The sequence below is a fragment of the Otolemur garnettii genome, unplaced genomic scaffold, assembly GCF_000181295.1.
Source record: "Otolemur garnettii isolate 467f Iridium unplaced genomic scaffold, OtoGar3 scaffold00014, whole genome shotgun sequence".
Taxonomy (NCBI): Eukaryota; Metazoa; Chordata; class Mammalia; order Primates; family Galagidae; genus Otolemur; species Otolemur garnettii.
In genome coordinates this window covers 13,774,262-13,792,339 of record NW_003852409.1, presented here as the reverse complement: position 1 = coordinate 13,792,339, position 18,078 = coordinate 13,774,262, and the positions used below count along the sequence as shown (strand labels likewise).

Below are 18,078 nucleotides of genomic sequence, written 5' to 3'. Positions count from 1 at the left end.
ACTCCCCCACCATAAAACGAATGCTTTGCAGCAGAGATCTTACTGGTTTGGGGTCCCCAAGGGCTAGCACATTTTGTTGAAAATTCATTCAGAACATTCAGGAGAACGAACCATATAAAGATGGTGCCAACTGCCCATCTGTTATTTCAGCTATCATCGGTAGAGTCTACCTTTAACTTAGGAGATTCCCTTGGCAGTTTTGAAGGATCCTTGTTCTGAATTCCATTTTTAACTTCATGCCCACTATTTACCTGTGAATAAACTTCCCCCCAGAGTCAACACTAGTTTAATAAAAGAAGCAAAGGTAATGTGCATAACGTCTACATACAAATTTCATGGAACAGCTACTTGTTAGAGCTTATGACATGACAGTATGAAAACAGAAATGAGTTTTAGTGAGGTCTGACGCAATTATTGCTTTTTAAAGAAACCATCGTTTTAAAACCAAGGAGAAAAAAAAAGAAGGCTGGTTTTTGTTTCGTTTTTTTCCCTTCACGGCCAGAACTGAAAATTTTCTCATCCAGAAATCGAGGGCACCCAGTTATTGAATACCCTTATTATATTGCTTTGAATGACAGAAAGATTAAAGCTGGCATCCTCTATCATACACTAAGCGTGAAAACAAGGCATGAGAATAAATAGGGTACTTGCCTAAATGCCAGCTTACAAAACTCGCCCAAAACTTTGCCATCATGACTCATGCAAATACCATGTTAGGTCAATTTAATATTACAAATCCTGCATCAGCTCGGTGCCTTTATATCCCTTTTCATAAAAAAGAAATTCTCACTCACTCCCGTAGCTGGCAAATAGCTTTGGAGGAATTAACTGTACACCCAAGTGCCATGATCACTCTGGAATTTTAATACACACACACACCCTTACTCATAGTACATACACAGCTTACACAAACACACACAGGCACACACACACACACACACACCCCATCTGTATGTAGCTGATTCCAAGCCTGCACTTAAATTTCTATTCTATATTTTTCTTCTTATCACCCTGAAAAAACACTGGTTGCTCAGCAAAAATAATCTCTCTCCCTTCCTTCTTGTCGTCCCATTTCTTTCTCCCTCCCTCCCTTTCTCTCCCTCTTCCTTCAGAACTTCTATGTTTCCATTTTGATGGACCCCAAACAATCCATTGATCTTCCTCCCGCTAAGGCCAACTTTATAGTACAAAATAGTTATAAACACCTTTTTTTATTTCCCGTTGTCTATCTCTCTAAGGCAGAGTTCGCCCCCCCCTTTTTTTTCAATTATTGCCACTCTAAAAATATCCCCTACCATCTTGAACCAAGCTGTTCAATGTGTACAGATTTTATACATATATTCCCCCATCCCATCATAAAAATAGTTGTTGCCCACTAAATAGAGTTACTTTCCTATAAAGAAACATAATGGAGAAAATGTGTTCTTGTGAATGGCAGATCAGTCAATGTATTACAAGCAGACATGATCCTAAAGCTATAATCACCCATTTGGTTTGCCTTTCTCCCCCTTCCTCAGCCTCTGGACGTAGAAGAGATTGTGTTTGCAACATGAAGAAATCTTGCCTTAAAAATAAGGATTTTATCAATCGCAATCACGTAGTGTACCCAATTGATTAAAAACAAGTAAATGTAAGGGAAATGGAATCCTAACCGCCTCCTCTCGGCAAGGGTGGAGAAGAGACACGAATCGTTTTATGGCTGCTGGAGAAAGTGGAATTAATACAACACCTCTGATGCTGTGAGTGACAGGTGGGACACGGGCGCAGAGAGACCTCCTAGGCCTGGTGGACTCATGAGCCCGGGCCCTAGAGCTCTCTAAATGGCCCTGTCACCACTGTTCTTCCTCACCATCCGGCGAGGCTGGTCTCTGCCCTGCCTTTAGCAGCTATGTTGGTTTGCTAGTTAAGTCTTTGTCCTTTTGGATCAATTGTGGATTGGTCCAAATCCCAGGCATTGAGATTCTTTGAGTCATCAAAAACAAAAAAACAAAAAAACAAATCCTTTCTCTATTGACTCCTGGGTGTCAGCGTCTGATGAGTGGACTTCCTTTTCGTTTTATTTCTCATCATTGTGTATTGCTGCTTCTGGTCTACGTAAGGATTGCTGAGTTTGTGTGGACTTTAATAAACAGTCCATTAAAATGCTGTGAGTTGTGATTTTCTTGGTTTCTTGGTATCCCAAGCACCAAAGGAGCTCCCTGGGTTGGAGAGCGTTTACTCGTTGCCTTCTTCCTCCTGGTTGGCATAGATCCCTGCTTCCCAGCGCAAGGCCAGGGCGCTCTTTCTTCGATTAACCCGTGTGGCCTCAAGGACCTGGAGAGAGAAGAGAAAAAGTTACGCAGAGTTCATGGATGTTAATTATGTGCACAGGCTAACTCCTCGCTTTCTTTCCTCCTTTCTCTCAGCATGAGAGGAGAAAGTCAGAAAGCACCTGGTGGTGCTGGGGGTGAGAGAGAAAGGGGGAGATGGGAAGTTCTGGCTGTGCATTCATCTTACAGGCGAAATTTATTTGCTAGTTGACCCCTAGTTTTCAATATCCCTAGTTTTCATCCTGTATCACGTTTTAGATAACAAAGCAGCCCTCTCCGTGCTTCCCATCAGTGATGCCCAATAGAATTTAATGCAATGATGAAAACATTCCGTATCTGTGCCACCCAACTTGGCAGCCACTAGCCACATGTGGCTACTGAGCACTTGAAATAGAGCTAGTGCGGCAGTGAGGCTAAGTATTTAATTTAAATAGGTCCATGTGGCTAGTGGCTACCACATTAGACAGCATAACTAGAGATTGTCTTAGTATCTTCATAAACAGGAAAACCAGAAAATAATCCCAATGGGACCAGTGTGGATTTTATCCATCAAGCTTATTTACATCAGCTATGATCACATTTATATCATGACAATCAAATCTGGCATAACTAAACTCAAAGAGCCATTAAGTGGGAAACAAAAAGCTTCTCAGGCCACTAAAAAGCAATCTCAGCATTTTGATGCAACTTCAGGTCCGTATGTGCTAGCAAAGGAAATTAAAGGTGACAATGACCTTTAGGTAGTAGGCTCACCACCACTAAGGTCGGGCCTTCCCCACCCCCACCACCTTCACTGGAACAGTCTGTGGATTCCTGAGAGGAGACTTCAGCCAATCTGTTCCAGCCGTAGTTTGATCAAGATGAGATTCTAAATGAATGACATTTAGGTTGCCAATATCTGAGATACACTTTTATTTCATGATCCTGATGTATGTCCCCCAATCTCTCTGGCATCAGCTTAGGACCTATAGTTCTTGATTTTAAAGAAAAGTCCAGTCAGTACAGCCAATACCAGCTGGTCATCCAAACAGCCATGAAGGTTTTGCTTATTCTAAAAAATAATCACTTAGGCAAGGGACAGTGATGTTGGCAGCTCCAGAGAAGCAAGCAGAAGCAGGCAGAGGTGGGAGGAGAGGTATAAGCAGATTCTGGGTAGATGAAAGGTCTAGGGACCTGCTTCCACCTGCTTCTTGTACCCTTGTCAAATAAATAGATCACCCATTCAATGAGCTTTCTTCCCCATTCCTCCCAGCAGGGAGAGCTGGCCCTGCCATGCAGGATGTCCTCGGTCATGTCACTGAATGAATGATGCTGCGTCATTAAGTGTGTTGTGTATAAGCACACAGTGGTCACTCAATATCTAAAACTACCTAACAATAACAAATTAGGAAGAAAGCACGCTTCCAGCTTGGTATAGTTAAACGGAGGAATTTTCTGGTCTAATGTATATAGCAGCATGGAACTGAGACACAGCACTGGCCTGCACTTGGGTGTCCTGAGCTCTCTCTCCAGTTCTGTCCCCTACTGTTCATCTGTCTCCCAATTTCTTTATGAAATGGACAGCGCAACTGCCCTGTTATATAGGATTTCTCAGGAGGCAGTGGGGAATACAGAGTCCAGGCAGGTCTAGGTTTGAACTCTAGTGACTGTGTGACCTTGGAAGAGTCACTCAACCCCGTATCTCAGGATCCCCCTATGAAATGGGAATAACTGTAGCATGGAAGGGGCTGGAGGAATGAATGAGGCAATCTATGCAAAGCATAATAAGTTCTTAAATAATAATTATTAATCCCTTTCACATGATGAGAGGAGTAAAGTATGAAGTTGCATTAAAAAGGCCTTTTTATAGGGAAATCTGCATTGTATAAAATGGTTATGTGTTTACCTTTCAGATGGCAGATATAAATGAAAAAGTTCACATCAAAGCTGAAAACACATCTAAGGCTTTGAAAAATATGATCCCCATCTTTTTGGAACGTTGTCTTATTGTTTGAACCCTACGTGAATTCTCAAAACAACTGGAGCAAACTGAGCTTGCTCTGTCCTTGAGGAAGCCATGCTATAATCCATTTATCCCTATCCTACAAATAGTTCCCAGGTTCCTACCAAGTGTCAGGTGAAGTGCTTCACAGTGAGGATAGGATAATCCTTTTCCTCACGGAGCTTAGTCACAAGAAGTGTAATGGGCAGAAAAATAATCTTTATAATTATGGAAACATAATTGAGTTTGACCATCTACTTGTTAAGAGTTCAAATAATCCACTTATACCAACAAGGAGCTCTTTTCTTAACTGATTTCCCCAATTTGCATTGCCACGTAACATGATCCTGAATTTCTGATGAAATCTAAAGCTCCTAGTAATGGCACAGAGAAGAGCATTACGATCAAAATAGCCAGCAAGCTTGATATAATGCTGTCTTTGGGTTCATAAGACTTATGGTCCAGGACTGTCTCCAGGTGAAGCCTCCCTGCAACTGGTCTTTTGAAGATTCAAAAGCCAAGCCCTCAGGGAAGGTATATGAATAAGCATCAATTCCATAACTAACCCAAGTGATTTTGTGTGTGTGTATGCACATGCACACATATCTCTATGAATCTCTAGCAAATCTAGAGCTCTTATCTTATTATCTTGTATTGCTGTATATTAACTTTGCTTTTCTAAAGTTCCTCCTTTCCCTTCTGGATGAAAAAGCACATGTTTCTGAGGTGCTAATAATAGTACATGCTTACGTCATGATTACTATGAACCAGTTGCTATTTTAATCTTCACTACTGTTTTATGAGATTCATGCTATTATTACTTGCATTTCTCATAGGCGAGCACTGGGAGGGTAAGTAACTTGCCCAGTGTTACCCAAGTAGCAAAAGGAAAAGCCAAGATTTAAACCCAGCATTCTAGGTGCAGAGTTGATGCCCAAGGCCACCAGGCTAGATGGCTACTCGGTGACTGTCTAGAATCCAGAGAGAGAAGAACAATAAACACTGTCCGTGGAAATGGAGCCTGATTTAAAGTTTCATTGTTGGCTTGGCACCTGTAGCTCAAGCGGCTAAGGCCCCAGCTACATACACCTGAGCTGATGGGTTCGAATCCAGCCCGGGCCCACCAAACAACAATGATGGCTGCAACCAAAAAATAGCCGGGTGTTGTGGCGGGCACCTGTGGCCCCAGCTACTTGGGAGGTTGAGGCAGGAGACTCGCTTGAGCTCAGGAGTTGGGGGTTGCTGTGAGCTGTGATGCCACGGCGTTCTACCCAGGGGGATAGCTTGAGGCTCTGTCTCAAAATAAAATAAAATAAAATAAAAAAGTTTCATTGTTTGCACAAATTACTTCAAATTCAATCTTGTGGGGGGAAAAATTCAATCCTTTTTGAATAACCCTCTACTATTGTCTTCTCTCTAATGCTTATAAATTTGGGTGAGTGAATTGCCTAACAATGAATAGCAACCCATATACAATTTTATCTTGAGGATGTGAAACAAAAGATAGGTATGTTCAATAATATTGGGTTACCCTGTTAATATCAGTATCCATATTTTTAGCTCTCTATCTTCTCTTCCATTGAAGGTAGACTGGCCCAATTCTATCTGGCTAAATTCTCAAACTGCCATCCTCCACGTGATAAACCATAATCACCTACCAAGGAAGGTACACAGAATGCTACTCTTAGTATTCACTTTATACATTATGAAATTGCTGATAATCAGCAGCTCATCACTATAATTAATATATAATTAAATAGAATTCTTTTGGGAGACTTTAAAAATATATTATGCTATCGGTTGCTACAGCAATTCGAAGAAGAATTTACAGTATCTAGTAAAAGTAAGGATGTGGTCAGTGTCAAATCCAGCGAGGGCTCCTACTCCTAGATACACAGGGTACAGAAAGAGACATATATAATAACATGTATTAAAGCATTATCTGTAAAGGTAAAAAAAAAAAAACCTTGGAAACAATCTACATTTATATCAAAGAGGATTGAATAAATAGAGAGGTATTTATTCAATGGAATGTTATAAAGCAGTGACACAGAGTGAGCAGGGAGCCACACTGCCAAATGGACACATCGGAAAACAATGCAGGCAGAGGATGCTGCACCATGATTCACCATTTATAAAATGTTCTAAACATGCAAAAATAAGAGAGTTCATTTATGTATATATACATATGTAGTGCAGTCATCAAACCATGCATGGAAATCGTGAATACCGAGCTCAAAAATTAGCCTCTGGGGGTGACGAGGGAACTGAGAGAAGTGGACTTGAATTGTATTTGCAAAATTTTCTTTTAAAAATGTTAAACAAATATTATGAAATGGTCAGAACAGACAAAGCCGGAGTGGTAGGTTAGGTTACATCATTTCCTTATGCTCTATTATTGGAAACTTTGAATGGCGGCTGGATGGCACTGGGCACCTCATTTTGTGGGCTGTGTATTCTTGGAACTAGCATAGTGCCTGACACACAGTGGAACCTCATTAAATTATTTAATGAATAAATGAATGGTTTTCTCTACAATGCTGTATATTTGAAATGATTCTTTTAACATAAAAATAAAATGTAGTCATCAAAGTGCTTTCTCAGGCAAAAAAAAAAAAAGGAAAATTAAAAAGTTTAAAAGAGAAAAATATTAGGCCTTTTCATAGAACATGCATTTGCAAAAATTTGTATAAAAGGAAGTTAGGGAAAGGAGACTCTTGGAAGTTTAAACTGGGGGGATGGGGTGGTGCACATTTGATAATCTATAGATTTAGGATGAACCATCCTAAGTATCTACAGAATGGAGCTCTCCAAATGTGTGTTAAAGAAAACAAGACTGGCCAAAATCAATGGTTCAATCTGCATGAGCTGCTCTGCTTTCTAACCAGACGAGAGTATACTTTGCTATTAATGTAGTAATGCCTGAAGATACTTAAAAAACCCAAATAGCCTGCAGTCCAAGCATCTTTGGGATCCATGATTGAGCAAGGTCTCCTCCAGCCCACCACACAGCACAGCAAAGCACAGCATTCAGTGTGTATCGGTGCTGCAGGGACTGTAACATTCTGAGGCAATCCCACAATTCAGAACAGGCAGGAGGAAATACGTATGGGGACAAGCCATGTTTCTTGCCATTCTCACTTAAACCACCAGGAAATGGCAAACCACAACAGCATGCACCTGGATCATGCACTCAGTAAAACCAACACAAACAAGTTGAAAAGTACCTCGGAAGTCACCTTGCAAGACAGTAACTTAGAGGTGTACTGGCAGAAAGGGAAAAGACCAGGGTTAGTACACAGCACAGACACGCTTACAGAACACCCCCCAGCCAGGAACTGGCACCACGCCAGGGTTGAACACGACAGGAAGTAACATCAGGAGACCATTCCACACCCGTGCCAAGACTTGCTTCATCTGATATTAGTTTATTTAAAAGTCTGTATCTTTTGGAGCAACCAGATACCCTATTATTCATCAATAAAAATATCAGATAAGCCATACTTCGTTAATTCAAGATTTTCTGCACTTTGAATTAACAAGATTCCTTCCCCACAGTAAATAACCAACTGCCCATCACCAAGGCCCTTGGCGGCCATTTTGGATTTACTAGAATCTGTAGCCAAACACACTTCTTTCTTCCTGTAGGCTTCTCAGGACCCCAAAGCAGTCTTGTAGACTGTGGTCCAGTTGAAAGAATGCCTTAGTAAAAGATAGGAGTTTGTTTGAATGCAAGTTGTGTCAAAGCAAGAGCTCTAAAACTCACCTAAGGGTAGCTGTGCACAGGGAGACCACATAGCCTCCTGTGTAAGAACCTTGGGGACCTGGAACAGTTCTTGAGAGTGGGATGATCATTTAGGATTAATATGAGCACTTGGGAAGTAAAATGATTCTTTAGTTCCTATAGGAGACTAAAAGTCTTCTTCAAGAAAAGCATGGAAAAAATAGCCCAACTGTGAGAAATGAGATAGTAGGTCTAACTTAGGGCAGCCACCTTCAGAATTGTGGTAATGACCTTAGGTTTACTCTGGTTAGGACATGTGAGGTATTTATGGGTTTGGGGTACTGGTAGCCATAGACTGGTTAGATGGGATCACGCGTCTGTGACTGTCACCTGATTCTCATTTGCAGCACTAAAGAATCACAGTTCTATAATGATCAGGCTGGTGGCCAAGAGCTGACAAGCCTGGGCTCTCTTTTCTTTGTACCTTTCCTAGGGTATGAGTGAGAGCCCAAAAGAGGGCTTGGATAGCACAAGGTATCCTCGATTGTGGCTGAGCTTCCGGTAGAGTTGGGGAGGGGGGCACTGGGGGCAGAAGAGCTTCTTCACTTGCTCAGGGAGAATAAGGCCACAAATCTCAACACTAATCCTGGTTTGGAAGGGAAAAGTGTGCCAGAATTCTTAAAGAAGCCAGGCTTCAGCTTTGACATAGCCCAGGAGAACTGATAAAGCTTCTCTTGTTCCAAGACAGGACAGGGCGGTTGGAAGACCTCTCAGTAAGTAGGGCTCGGGGAGAGAGAACACAGGAAAAAGCCAATGAGATCAGATCCTGTACGAGCAGTGAGGGTGGAGCTGGACACCCCGAAGGCTGTGATCTGGACTCTGGCCAGCATCCCCTCAACCGAGAAAGGGAAAGCAAACCTACCAACATGTTCCAGAGCATCAGCGACTCAGTGACCCACCACTTTCACCTTCTGGGGCTCAGCTCAGCTTGGGGAAACAACTGGCCAGACAAATACTATTTGCCTAAATAACACTCACACAACTCACAATGCATTGGTGAATCATAGCTTCCTGAAGGGACTCTTGGTGCCTAAAAAAAAAATTCCAAATAGCCCATCATCTGTGGCCTGCAGTTCAAACATCTTCCAGATCCGTGAGTGTGCAAGCCCCACTTTGAGGCCGTCCCTTTGACAGGCGCCGAGAAGCCCTTTAGGAAACTATGATTCACTTAGTCCATTATGAGCTGCGTGATTGACTAGAAACAGTATCAGACCCAGATAAGGGTACATTTCCACACAAGATAATATTTCCAGATAAGGCAAACTCTTGCACGCACTGCACAAAAGCGCCAAGGTAAATGGATGAACAGTGCTGAAACCCAGTGGGGCTGCATCCTGGCAGAGTGTGGAAAGGGGAGGCTTTTCCTAATCCACACAGAGGCCTCGCCTAGGCTGGTAAATAGCCCCAGTTAAGGAGGTGGGTTGGGATGGCAATTCACCTTCCTCAAAAATTCACCAAGGGGTTGTTGTTAGTAAGTGGGGCCAGAGATACTTGCTGGTGACTGTGCCATGTGAGCACTCTGCTCAAGTTCCAGGCTAGGAACAAACATGGCTAGTGGTGGTTAACTTTTTGAGAAAACAGGCTTTTTCACATTCCTTGTCCTTGATCATTTTTACCAGCTGCCAAATGACCAGGAGATCCACAGATGACTTCTTATCACAGAAACAGTGACTCCTGGGGAAAAGTTCCAAGACGGTGCAGGATTTAACTTTCCATCTTTTGTTGTGCTCTGAGCTCTCAGATCATCCCCCCTTTTCCAGCAAAGGAGAGAATGACAGCTCAGGGGCATGAAAAAAAGGGGGTGGGGCTACCAAGGGCCATACAACTTTCTTCACACCATTCCCCTGCAAGGATTCCTTGAGCCAGGGGCCTCCCTGCCTGTCCTGCTTAGGAAAGTTTAGAAAATTGAAGTGGGGAGGGTTCTGAGCTGGTAGACAGGGTTATAGAGACCATGGCTGCTTTGATAGGGGCTGGAGGACACTGCACCTGTTTCTGATGTCAAGGATCAGTTTTTCTCAGATCTGTCAGCGAAAGTCGTGCTGCAAAACCACAGGGCATAGCTTCCTCGGGGTCCTCTAGCTTTCTTGTTCTCCTGTCCTTCACGCCCACTGATATCATCATATCTAACGGGTCATACATGCCGATGATCAGCCTGTTTTGTTTTGGGAAGCACAGCAAATGCAAATTCTTTCCATTCAATTCACAAAGAACTTGCTACTTTCTACGGTCTGGCACATGCTTGGGTTCTAGTCATGTGTGAGTTACTCCTGGATTCTCAAGTGTGGGTTATCGTCTCTGAAAGGACACACCCACATGCTGCCCAGGGGCTCACTTGAACACAATGATCTTTAGCTTCTAGGGACAGCTAAGCCACTTACTCAGCCACCAAGCCATGCCTTCCCTATTATTATCATCTTCTGGTATGGATAATTAAAGAAAAAACAAAAAAGGGGCCACAGATCAGCTAGAAAAAAACACAATGGCTTGTCCCTACAGGTGAACTTCAACATGTTCACCAGTGAGTGACACAGACATAGCAGAAAAAGATCCCCTGAATTAGAAGGGCTAGGAGACGGGCTCTCCTATTAAGACTGGCGGATGTGACGTATTTGTTTTAGAAGCAATCTGAGTCTGTTATTTTAGAGTTGGGTCCCTTATAAGAGGATACAGTGGGTTGAGCAGATTTTTATCTTGCTCCTAAGAATTTTCAACAACAAATTTGATTTGATTGTAACATCAGTACTAGCGCGAAACAAATGGACATGAATTCAAGACCCAGGGATAGTCGCAGCTTGGTTAGTTAACAAGTTTTTTTCATGATTTGAAGTGTTTATTCACTTGGGAAATACAGAAACGGGAGGCTGCCTCTTCACTCTGCAAGTGAAAGCAACTGGCGTCTTAAAATGCCTATTCCACATAGCTTCACGAAGGCCAAGGGGCATTTGTTAGGTGGCTGCCTGAGTGTTGCTGTGTACACAATGGAGTCTTCTAGATCCCTGCCGGAAATGAGTGAGACCTGGCTCTTCTCTTCTGCACAGAGCATTTTTTTTTCTAACACTACTCCACAAAAGACACAAGCAGGGGACAATCAGAGCGTGTTCAGCAGACGTGCACATGGATCACGTGCTAAGTGGTTCCCCAGCATCCACACCAGGGAACGAGGGGTCCACCTGGCTAACTTATACTAAAGCTGCTGGCTGACGGTGCAGAATTATAGGGAGAAAAGAAATAAGATACTTAGAGGACTAAGCTTCAAAATGGCCACAGGCTCTGGAAAATTCCTAGAGGTGAACTCCATAGTTTTATAGATGGCTACAAAGAAGGCCTGGCTAAAGTGACTCAGTGGGCAGGAAATGTCCTACAGACTCAGGGAAGATGCTGCTGGCACCCCTGCAGTGGAGCCGGTGGTGGAAATGTCCATAGCCACCGAGGGGCAGGTCTCATCCCGCTGGGCAATATGGGGAACAGCCCAGGAGAGCAGCACTAGCCTGGTAGAGTAGCTGAGCCAGTGATCCACACAGTTCAGCTGCAAACACAAGGGAGGGCCTGGGAGCTGCCAAGTGAGTGGCGAGACTGCCACCTGTGTTCGGTTCTTCCTTTCTTTACCACTATGTATCTTGAAAGTAACTTCTACTATGTGGCTTCAACTCCAGAAATCCAAAGTCAGGATAGAAAGGGCAGTTAAGTCAGCATAGAATTCCTAATGTGAACCCCACAGCATTCAAGTTTAAGGTGACCACCCAAACTGGAACACTTTTAAGAGTGAAAAGGAATGGCATTAATAATGACACCAGGATACCAGGCATGAACTAGTACTGTCCCAGGTAAACTAGGTAGCATCCTCAACCAACCAAGTTATCTGTGACCTAGGAGCATTGAGGGGAGGGATGATCGCCTCAGTACATGCTAAGAGACTGATGCCAGAAGACTCTTAGGAGGTTGGCTGAAAACCTGAGGCTGGTCCCAGGGCTGTCTGGAATAACAGCAACTCATTCTCTTACTGGAGAAAGAAACCTCAGAACAGATGACTTCTGTCACAGTGAACGTGAATGTCATGTGCAAAGTTATAAGGCTTAGGGAGGGCAGCAGCGTAGCCTTGTGGTTTTTAACTGTCACTCTGCGCGGCTCTTTCCTGCCAGACTATGCACGTAGGCTTGGTAATTGCTGCAAACACATGTAGTCTTTTGAGCACTATGTAGCGTCTTCATAGCACTCTAGAGAAATTAAATCTCTACAGAGCAGGCCAAGCAACAGTAGAAGTCGGCTGGCTGGTGCTGGGGATGATTTCACAGCGCTTACACCCTCTTTGCCCACCTTGCCCTTACGTGCTGTCTTTCTACACACCAAATATCTCATGGTGTAGCCTTGCCAGTGGGCGCCAATGATACTTGGCAGCAGAAGGACCAGCTCCTTACAGGATCAACATTGTGGGGAAGCGAGGCCAAAACCCAACCCTGACTCCAGGCATGTTAAATAAACACACATTTGCAAATTGATTTTGGAACCATGACGCTGGCCTGGGCGACCACAAGCACATGTGTGCCTGAACTAGCACACCATACGTCACGCCGACGCTGCCCTCGGAGACGCGGAAGAGGGAAGGAGGAAAAACTTACACTACTATCATCCATTCTCTCGCGCCTTTTAGATTTGTGTGTCTCATAGTCTTCCATGAGGGTCTGCATCAGATTCTTGGGCCGCTGGGTTCCGGCAGCCTCTTCGGGGGCTAAGTCAGGCTGCGGGCCGGGGCCTTCAGTGGTGGGGGATGGAGGAGGTTTGACTTTCTCTATTTTCCCTGAAACAACATGAAGAGAACACCCTTTCTAAGCTTGTCTGCTCATGACTGCTTTCAGAAAGGAGAGAAAACTGGAAAAAAAAAAAAAAAAAGCAACCTCTAACATAGAAAGTGGTACCTGAATGGTGGTTAAATACAGGCTGTTTTATTACAGGGATCAAAGCACTGAAGGTTAAATGCACAAACCCATCTAACAAAGACTTCAAAAACACCAATTCTAAAAAGTCAGTCAGATCAAACTGGCTGGTACTTTGTCAGACAGACAGACAAATAGACAGACAGAGCCTCCCAGTCCTTCTGAAACATATATTCTATCACAGATTGTAGAGGTAAGCCTGTCAGAGGTGGCACACCTTGGAGCCTTAGAGAGCCTGTCATGGATGAGGACACCTGAGGCTTTGCAAAGGGAAGGTTGTGTCGAGGTCACTAGGAGCCAGTGATGGCACCCAGGTCCCCTGCTGTCCTCACCACGTGCTATCATCTGTACCAGAGGAAGCCAATTCTCTGCTGACACACCCAGGCCTTTTGTGTGGATAGCACAGTGTCATCAAACCTGAGAAGGAGAATGAGATTGTTCTTCCCGGGTCTTAGACATGTCACCCAGGTCTTACATTGGCCAGCTTCATTCATTTACCTTACCTGCGGGGATCCTGAAAGCATTTGGGTCTGAGACCCCTTCTCGCCCAACTTAGAGGAACATATATCAACAAAGGCAGTAGGATAGGTGTGCGCCAGACTTAAAAACAGTGTGATTTGAGCTCCTGACATGCCCTCCAAAATTCTCAGGATGAGAAGATGAGATCGAAGTAATCAGAGGTAGCAATCACTCCAGGCACTCTCGCCAAAACCATCTGCATCCCTCCCTTTTGGGAAATGCCTGGCGCTGCTTTCCGGCCCAGCAAAGGATGGGTTTTATTGCCACAGAGCAACAAATGCACTTTGGGAAGTATCTTCAGGTGCAATAGTTATCATTTTTCCAACTACGCCCTTTGTGGGTGACATAGCTGGAATCTGTGAACAAGGTGTGTAGGGAAAACATAAATAAATGGGGACCTTGGCAGTTGTTAAACTTCTGGACTTGAATGGTCCCACTGGGGAGGTTAAAGGCCCATTGACCTCTTCCAGTCCCCAGCTGAAGGTGACTCACCTTACTTAACTTCACAACCCAGACTTCTGACTTGGAATAACAGAAGCCCAGAGTCAATGTCTTTGCGTGGGTTGCTTCAGCATAGACCATAAGCTCCTTCGCCTAGGATTCAGGAAATCCAGGTTTTTAACTCCTGCTTTTCCAGTAGCTGGCTATGTGGTTGATTTCAGATAAGCACTTAATGTTCCCACTTTAGTCTTGGATGTTCACTTACATTCTCCAAGCTTTAACTCACAGCTGTACAACGAGAACTTTGGAATTATTTGTCTTTGCTGTCTCTTTTCACTGAAACATTTCATTCTATCAAGTACATTTGGCAAGGTCTACCCTTACTGATTAAAAAGCAAAAACAAAGACATCACATTTGGGGACTAGGTGGAAAGGAGATTTTAACATTCAGAAGAGGGTGCTCCATTTTCCAGCCACCTTATATTTCACGTTAGTGAAACTCAACACTTCAGTCTGAGTTAAAAAGTCTTTTAACACTAAGATAATAAATATTTCAAAATGGCCAAACTATAAGAAACGGTTTCTAGTTTTCATTTAATTAGAGAATGCTATAATGACCCCTACAAGTATTATAAACATCACTCAAGGCAAACATTTATTAAGATTTTATCATCCTTGGCCCTTCCTTTCAACTTTTTAAAATTATTTTGAAGTAATCCCAGACCTAAGGTAATTTCATCTCTACACAGCTCCAACATCTACTCTCATGGAATATAACACTCTTGGCTGAACTGCATACATACTTTGTATTTATTTCTAAAAATTCCAGTTGACCTTATAACTGGAGCCTTCAGAAACAACACAGCATAGTGGTGAGCATGCAAGCTCTGAAGCCAGCCAGAGAGGGTTTGACTCCACTACTTAGCAGCCAAATAACTTTGGGCAAGTTAGTTACTGTCTTCATATCTCAGTTTGCTTATCTGTAAAATGGGTATGATGATAGAAGTACCTACTTCGTAGTGTTGTTGTAAGGACTAAGTTAATATTTTAAAAGTTAACATTTAGAAGAGAAGCAGCTACTATTTAATTGGCATCTTACAGTACAATATGACGACGAGATGATAATGATGAGTTTTGTGGGTGTTCTGCATTAGGGGTTTGCAACTCTTCTAGGATTAGAAATAGAGACCAAGTTGCCAACCTGACCTTCACGATTTTCCCATTGACCTCTCAAATGTTCAGATCACCTCCCCTGAGCCGTTCTTCTATCATTACACTTCTAGCGAGCACTGTTCACTACTTCTAGCTTCTCCCTTTCACACACAGCACAGTGGGGACCTCACAGTACTTGTTTACACTTCTGTGAAGGCCGCTGTCACACACTGATGTGTGTCCTATCTAGTTACTGAAGCTTGCACCTTCTCAAGTGAGCTGTAAAGCCACTTGAGGACAGGAGTCATTTCACCCATCTATGAATTCCCTTAATTCACTTGAATGTACAGAGTCTGAGCCTTGTCTGTCCTGGTCTTTGCTGGATCCCAGCACTAACTATGGTATACGGCACAAGGTAGGTGCTCATGCTTGTTGAGTAAATCATTAAGCACATCTAAAGTATATGGAACAGCCATGTAGTAAATCCTTGTGGATTGGAACAGAATACTCCATGCAGAATCCCAGGAAAGAGTTAAATGTCACCAAAGCATCTGAAATGTAACATTCTAGGTTTATAGAATGTGCTAGAATGTGCTGGCCCTCCCAGGCCCGTGGCCCGCCTTCACAGACCCAATGGCTTTGAAGGAATAAGGAGAAGATTTATACAGCATTTCATGTGGAGTCTTGTCATCTGATCCTTACAAAAACCCTGCAATGTAGTTAGGGTGGATGTCATGACACCTGGAAACAGCTTAGACCCTGGAAGCTCAAGTGCTAACTCCAGCCCAAGTTACATGAGATACCAACAATCAGAGCTAGACTGAAACCTAAGCCCAGCACTGATTATGGATAAACTATATGATGGGATGTATGTCAAACAAGAGAGTAGAAGAGAAAATTTTACAAATTAAAGACATTTCCTGCCAATTTTTTATGCTATCCGTTGGTGAGGTTTTCCTGGTTCTAGCCACTAGAGGTCACATGAGTAACAGGAAAGAAAGGCAGTACTCTGAGCATCCTCCTCCCAGGATGGTTCAAATCATGCTCTAGAATTCTGTGTGCCATTGTGAGAATCACAGAGGCTGCCAGCAGCTGGAAAGGCACCCGTTCCACACCTGACATCTTCTTCAGAGGTCTCAAGTGTGCAGCCGATGGTTCTTTCAATTAGGATAGTGAAAAAACTTCTGATTCTTAGCCCCAGCTGCAGACCCCACCAGTTTGGAGCTTTAGCGATCACTATGTGAATATGATGCCAGTGGTCTGCACCACGGTCCTGGGAGGACAAGCACATCCTTATCTATGGCCCCATAAGGCCCCTTGAGGCTCAGAGGATATACCGTGTCAGAGCCCCAAACATTGTCGGCTACCTCTGGGGCTCGCTTTTCACTGCTCGGATATGCGTCTCACCCGGGCACTTTCCCAGTTAACCCAGGTTCCACCCTTGTTGACCCCGTCAGACCTTGCAGTGACTGATTCCATTGCCAATAATCCCTGACAATAGCCTCCATCCTCAGGGATTATGTCCTGCCACCCACTTTCTCATCTGGACTGAACACGACAGGACAGCTGGGGGAAGCGTGTACAGACAGCACCATGCAGACCTCGGGCACCTGTGTTGGTCTTGGCTGGAGGCTGGTCCTGACATTTACAGAGCAGGGAACTGGTGCAAGGTGACCTCTACAGCGACATAAGGAACCAAGGGAACAACGTGACAATGCAATTCTGAGCGGAGGGTAGGAAACCTTTTCCAGTTTATTTCATAGACATGATTTTGCTCTAACTATTCCATCTAGAGTAACTCTAGACTTAAGCTTAGAAGGTGTTGATAAATATATCACATTAAAAAAAAAAGGGCTTAGAAGGTATTGGAGGGTAAGCAGCTTCACCTGGCTGGGTTGATTCCAAAGCTATGTTTCTAAAATTGTGTCCTATTACCTCAGTTTTCTAAGATGGTTTTCAATGCTGCACCCCACCCCACCCCCAAAAAATCATTGGTCAAATAGTCCTGGGAAACATTAGCTAACAGAGTGACAGAGAGAGAGACAAAAGGGAGAGAGTTTTCCTTACCCAGAGACTTTGATTTTAGGGTTAATATGACTGAATCTCCAGTGCAGGAATGGGAGGACAATACTTCCCAAATTCATTTAACAATAACAACAACAACAACAACAACAACCAAACAACGCACTTCGTGGAATCCCTATTCATAGCTCAAGAAAAAGAGTTTGGCAAATAGTATTCTAGAATATATACTAGTTAACCAGCTCCCAAGCTACTTTCACAAGTTCAGCTAATAGCTAAGTGCAAGCATAAGTTTACATACATGAACTTTCACTGTCCTCTTGTATATTTTTAAAATTACACCAATGATTAAATTGGCCATGGCTCATTCAGATGAGGGAGTGTTATTTAGCCATTACAAGTCCTGTTTCAGATTCCCAAATTTGGAGGAAGGGGTAAGGTCAGGGAAAAACAGCCCAAATACACTAAGAAAGCAGGTATACTGCAGGCTTGAGAGCCAGACCGCCTGGGTTCAAATTCTGGCTCACCACTTAGCCACTGTCAAAAGTGCATGGCACATGGTGAAAACTCAAGCAGGAGAAGGCAAACAGTACTGTGGTAGGTAGAATAATGGCCTCCCCCAAAGATATCCGCATCCTAACATGTGAGTACGTTGCCTTTTGTGACAAAAAGGATATTGCAAGAGTGATCGAGTTTAGGGTCTCGAGATGGGAAGACTGCTCTGAATTATCCAGTTAGGCCTGATATAATCCCACAAGGGAAGCAGGAGAGAGAGGGATGGGGGGCGGGGAGGGAAGGAGTGTGAAGGGAAGAGAGGGAGGCAGAGAGAGATCAAAATTCTACATTGCTCGTTTTGAAAATGGAGGAAGAGTCCATAAGCCAAGGCATGCATGCAGCATATAAAACTTTAAAAAGCAGAGAAGTAAACCTTCTTTAGAG

General features: G+C 43.5%; 1 protein-coding gene across 4 annotated transcripts in view; it reads right to left on the bottom strand.

The window, feature by feature from the left end:
- Nucleotides 1-436: 436 nt before the first annotated feature.
- AKAP2 (A-kinase anchoring protein 2) overlaps nucleotides 437-18,078 on the bottom strand; it is a 478,916-nt gene continuing 461,274 nt past the window's right edge. For 3 of the 4 annotated variants that reach the window (XM_023510474.1, XM_023510476.1, XM_023510477.1), the window contains 2 exons: nucleotides 12,691-12,869; nucleotides 437-2,313 (listed from right to left, as the gene is read on the bottom strand). In XM_023510474.1, coding sequence (XP_023366242.1) covers nucleotides 2,215-2,313; nucleotides 12,691-12,869 — 278 coding nt within the window. In that variant the 3' untranslated portion in view covers nucleotides 437-2,214. The remainder of the gene's footprint in view (nucleotides 2,314-12,690; nucleotides 12,870-18,078) is intronic. The other variant, XM_023510475.1, reaches the window with a different exon arrangement.